Raw genomic sequence first — 6000 nt, forward strand, 5'->3', positions numbered from 1 at the left:
CTCTCCTCATGCTGCCTTATCTTTACCATTTAAAATGGTAGCTCCTCAGTTTAGCCCAGCCACAGAAAGGACTGATAGCATGTCATGCACTCACATCAGCACTTAACATCATAAATGTTAACGAAATACTCCAAGAAAAAGGATTCCCCTTCCATTTTTCACATCAGAGACCTCGGAGGCAAATAAGAACATAAAACGAGCGCAGCTTGCATAAAATAAGTTCATTGTTGACAAAAGTTTTCAGGACGTGACACTGTCACTCGCGGTAGCCAGGCGCAATGGGAGCAGAGGGCTGAGTGCCTGCATGCTCCGAGCTATTCCTTGGTACTTATGAGAGAACTGAGTGAACAAAAAAAATAAAAAAATAAAAAAAAGAACGGGGGGGAGATTGCTGTTCCGGACAACATGGTAGCAGTGAAATGAAATACCTAGACAGACTTACCGAAGAGCTTGCTGGGAGTGTCCTCGCTGTCATTTGATTCCACAGGCGCAAGCAGGGGCTCATTCAGCTCGTTGTCTGAAGTAGCTGCCTTGTCCTCACCTCTCAACTCCGCATTCATTTCACTCCGCAGTGACAGCAAGGGCTTACTGACTTGTCCAGCTATCATTGGATCCTAGGATGGGGGAAAAAAAGAGTGAGGGAAAAAAAAAAGTGGCAGCTTTGGTGTGCGTATAGTCTCTCTTCCACTCCCTCTCCCTCACACACACACATACACTCTCTCTCTCTCTCTCTTATCTCTGGCTGCTCCTGCTGTTATTGCTGGCTGCAGTCAAGTGAAGAGCTATTACAGATCCAATGAGTTTTCCATTACTCCCCACCCTATTAAAGCTCAACTAGCATGTGAGAGATTCAGGATGCTTTGGAGAAAAACTTCTATGAAAGCAACATAACCAACACAGCTTTAATTGTGGGATGTGCTTTTTGTGTGTGTATGTTTTTACACCTCGCTCTGTCCTTAACGTAGTAAGAAACGAAATTCCTGTATGCTCCAACGGCACCGAAGAGGAGCGCCCTGCCAGCACTCCCCGGTGATTTAAAGAAGCATCCTCCTCCGTGCAACATTAACAAATTCAAACACACACACACACATCTCTCCGCCAGTGTTTCTACAAAAATACACAGCAACAAATAGCCATTTCAGCACGCACACTCAACAGAGACACAGATTTCTTCCAACGGTTCTCGCCTCTGGGATGCTATGCCTCAGAAGTCTGTAAGCACACACACACACACACATGTATTTTTGCTTTTAAAATTAAAAACACATCAACTTTTTTTTTTTTTTTTTTTTTTTTTAAGATAAAATGAGGGGAGATACTTACACAAACAGTTTGCAATTATTGTCGTGCTTGGGACCTTACAGCCCCGTAAAACCTTACATCTACGTATTTAAATTGTTTCCTGACGAATTGGATCTGTTTTATCTTCTGCTCACTGAGGACATTTGGGGTCAGGCATTATTTCCGAGCACACTCTATTATCCCGTTTGCAAACTAACAGGTATAATACCATGACAGCAGGGAAACCAGAGTCAAAAAACTGAAAAAAAAGAAAGGAACAAGTGACCTTGTTGCGCTCCCTGGCAGCTATTTATTGCAAAGTTCATGCCTAAATGGTTCTTATGCAGAGAACAGGTGACCAGCGAGCAAGTAGGTTGGTTAGCATGTTCCCTCTGTCCCGTCATCACATTGGTCGATGTTTGCCTATGGGTTTTTTAATGTATTCATGTCTGAAAAGTGAATTTGATATGACACATGATAATCTATGAAAATGTTAATCAATACAAATAGTTTAAGCTGTCATCAAATGCACTTCTTTAGTCAATACTCATATCGCTGAAAACAATGTCACTGTCACCAGGGCTTAATTTGCACAGCACTTAAATATTGGACTCTGTGCATCAATGCACTCCTCTTCAAATACTGTAGGTAAACACATTTTCTCCCTATTTAAGGCTGAAGCACTCAGCACACATTTAGCTGAGCCGAATCCTCCCTTTTGAATACCTTGATAGGTCCACTGGAGGGCAAAATTAATACTTAATTGAATCTCACAGTCATCAAAATAATCAATACTTTTTTATTATTTATTCTTTACAGTCTGTTGACTGTTTCAAACCTCTGAGGGAATGGTGGAAAGGATTCATGGCTTTGAAACACTGTCATTTAACAAGGTAATTTTCAGTGGGGCATTAGGGGTTGTGAAACATATAATAAAACAAAAATGGTGGCTTATAATAGGAAGAAAGAAAAGAATTATATTTCTGCCATCTAACAAAACAGGATAAATAAAAAAGCAAGTGCAGGGAGAGGGAGAAAGGAGGGGGGAGAGGGAGAGAAAGACTGGCTTTTGAAGGGTTTTATCATATCAAGAGCAGAGCTGAGCTTTCATAATGCTGACATTTCTCATCCTGACAATCCTAAACAAGTGGAAAGGATGAGATCGCAGATATCATCTTTCATCACATTCCCCAGCTTAAGAACCAACATGACAGCTTCTCTCCCCTTTACACTGTTAATTACTAAATAAAATACTGCTCTCTGTCAGCATTAGATTATTGCAGATAGCAACCACAAACATTACTCCATTGTTTTGTTTGGCTTTTTTTTTTCTTTTTTTTTTTTTCCCTAAACCAATGATACCTACCTTGAACTCTTCAGAAAATAAATTGGGCTTGTGTCTACATATTGTAAATATATGAAACATAATCAATTTAATCAATGCGGTCAATCCATGTTATTGTCAGGCTAAATTGCTGGTGATTTATTAACATTTCATTTACTGTATTTATTAGCCAGCAACAATCTGAACATTTCTTAGATGATTCTGGGGAAGAAAGAGGAGCTAACGGATTTCTTTTGCAGATGCTATAAAAGCTTCTCTGACTGCTTTCCCTCACATTCATAGTAAATTATGGACAAAGTCATTTAATGAAATGGGTTTTTTTGTTTGTGTGTGTGTGTGTGTGTGTTGTTTTCATGTGCTATACAATGCATTTTTGCAGACTTTCTAACTAAAGGTCACTGTGAACACAGTATTGTTCAAAGTCGGGGCTGATGCCCTTGGTTCCAGTCACCCAAAATGAATAGCAAGTATGGTTCCATAGCAAATGTGAATCAGGAGAAAATTTCACCCCTTTCATTGAAGTACTTTGGGGAGGGAGCTACTCCCGCTCACAAACTTACACTGCTAATCAGAGGACTGACAGCAACTTAATGGAGGATGCTGCGTCAGTAGGACTCTGGATTAAATTCTTAGCTGCCGAATTTTGAAGTTGAATACGTGAAAAATGGGAGGAAGAGAAACACGGGAAACGTTACAGTTACACTGGAAGAAATTTCACCCCTTAGATATTAGTGAATTCCCAGCAATAGGGCTGGGATTTTACCTGTCATGTACATCAATGATTTGACCTCATCTGGAATACTTTGCTTATTTCTGGTTAGAAATGAGCTAGGAAACATAATAAAGATACATCAGAAAGATGTGCAGTAAGAAGGATGAAAAGATTGAAAGGAATGGGAACATCTACCTGACAAAAGTGAGTAAGAACAAGCACGATCAAAGTATACAAAATAACAAACAGTGCTGAGAAAACGTAGATCGGGAACCATTCACCCCGTGTCATCGATAAGAAAAAAGAGGCCTCCGTCCAAATGGACAAGCAGAATAATCTAAAGCCTTGGAACTCACTGCTGCGGGATATTCCTGAGACCTGCGCCCCAAGTTTGACAGTCTCCTAACAGTGAATTTAAAGTGGCTTTACAGACACAGAGCGAAGGACAGCAAAAACTGGTGTGTGAACTGCTGCCCCAACTCGGACTGTAGCAGCGCCTGTAGTTAACTGCCAGAGCGGCTTCATTTCAGATGGGGAATGACTGACAACTTCCTCCGTAAGCAGACAGACTGCATGTTCTCTAAATTTCTAGTTACACGAAGGCTAAGTAAATCATTAAAATGACGGGCTCAGAGAAAGCGTTTCCTTCAAAAACATGCTTGGGCATTTTTTAGTCCAGGTTCTCTCAGGGCCTTTGGAAGAAGAAGCTGTTGTCACACATCTGTCAGAGCAGCCAGCTGCAGGCCCAGTACTTTCCTCTCCTCCTTGAAGAGGATGAGCCAAGGCCAAGAATTGCATGCGCTTTTTTTGCATATAATCCCATCAGAATTTGCTCTCATCCCTGCTGGGATGTCTGTTGATCAGACATTTTGGAAAGTGAAAAAGATCAGGTTGTACGTCACAGTGCAACACTGTAACTTCCATTAATCAACGTCCATGCAAAAGTTTTAGCTTTTCAGACACAAAATTAGGAGTTGAAGAATGCATAAAAAGCAACAAGATGAACTTTGTGAAAAGCGTTTATCTGCTTCAAGCTGAAGGCGAAGGTACATAGAAGGGATGTATTTCAGATGGCATTACAATGATAAGAACTAAGTTCTCATCCTAGGAAAACTAAGGAATTACAATCCCCTTATTCAAAATACAGCTGTGAACACCGCATATGTAGCAACAAATTTTACACGGATCTCTTGCAGGAATTCATATAACTTGTCATCCATTTCTTGTCCATCTCACACTGCTATTACCAGGCTTGCCTGTTTTCCATGAGCTTCTGCTGACAGCTCTGCGCAGCACAGGGTCCTCCCTGCTGCGTCTCTCCCCAAAGGGCAGTTTGCACCTGGTAGAATTCAGCTGCTGCACCTCTGCTCTGCTCTCCCTCTCCCAGGCTTCACCAAGCAGGCGGACTTCATTTACCAGGAAAAATCAGAAGGATTTGCAAATGCAAATTGCAACTCTGGTCACCCAGCCTATTGTAAAAGTCCAAACCTTTACTTTCCTCATCTTTGCAGCACCATACAAAGTGCAGAGAACATTTAGCAGTGTGTTAAAAGCTTTGCCTCTGCACTTCAAGGGTAAAGGTGCAGTTTCTAAGCAAAACTATTCAGTAATCAGTGAGCTTTTACAGAAAACTATATGGTTTTGTGTGAAATATGCCCTAGGCAAAGATCTAAAAATGGGACTTCAAGCTACTTTTATCCTTAATGCAGGATTTGTGTGATGATGGGCTTTATAAAGACTCTACGCACTGCTTTAGCCATTGGGCTAAATTTTGTAGTCACTGCACCATAAACATTGCCAGTTTAAATTTAATTATGTTTTTTATTTTTAATAAAAAAAGTGAAAGAAAGATCCTTTGTTTGGTTCTTTTTAGTTCACCCTTCGTTTGAAATTACTTCATTTCTCTGACCTAAACATATTTCAATTTTCTGGCACCTACCCCAACCCCAATAAAGTGAAATAAATCTTCTCTAGGATTCTAGTCATGCACAGAATTCTGTTAGGGACATACAGACGCTGTCTATTGGAACAATCACTCCAATTACGTTACCAGTAAATAGAAAAAAGTATATACACTATTCAGACATTCTAACGACTATGCCAAAAAATTTTCAAATTTTAGAGTGGTTTATTTTTATTTGAGACAGACTGCCACCATAGCCTTGGAAAAAGCTGTTTTAAGGCATAACTTAAAGCTTTTGAGTGAGGAATACTTTAAAATCTCTACTAGGAAACAATTGGTTTTATTTGTTCCAAATGCTAGTGAAATTTAGGATTGCGTTTTGCCTTGGTCCTCTTAGGACCTAGTCCTTCTTCATCTGTCTTATTGCTTCTGGAGGCATTCAAATTCTTTCATCAACAAAGATTTCTAGTGGGCAACTTTCATTCTTTCATCTTTAAACATTGTTTTATGTACTGCCACTGGTGAGCCAATATTTCCATCCCAATCTATAGATATCGTGGTTTATGCAACTTATTTTGAATCAGAATTCAGACCCCTGCCAGCCTCTGACCATTGCTACCTGCTGACTGTTATTTCTCCAGAAAAGTTAGAGAAAATGTTCTTGTCTTCCCAGCTATCTGCACCACTATCCTTAAATGGATGTTTCTATAATGAAAATAAACAAGAATGTTGATATGGGATCATTGATCTCCCTTCACT

General features: G+C 40.0%; 1 protein-coding gene across 1 annotated transcript in view; it reads right to left on the reverse strand.

Moving 5' to 3' along the window:
• The window catches only part of POU6F2 (POU class 6 homeobox 2), a 247270-nt gene extending 246585 nt beyond the window's left edge, over positions 1–685 (reverse strand). Inside the window, exon 1 of the mRNA XM_042888910.1 lies at positions 443–685. Coding sequence (XP_042744844.1) covers positions 443–608 — 166 coding nt within the window. The 5' untranslated portion in view covers positions 609–685. The remainder of the gene's footprint in view (positions 1–442) is intronic.
• Positions 686–6000: the final 5315 nt, after the last annotated feature.

This window comes from Lagopus leucura, unplaced genomic scaffold (assembly GCF_019238085.1).
Source record: "Lagopus leucura isolate 7727_CA_CO unplaced genomic scaffold, USGS_WTPT01 Super-Scaffold_100157, whole genome shotgun sequence".
Classification (NCBI taxonomy): domain Eukaryota; kingdom Metazoa; phylum Chordata; class Aves; order Galliformes; family Phasianidae; genus Lagopus; species Lagopus leucura.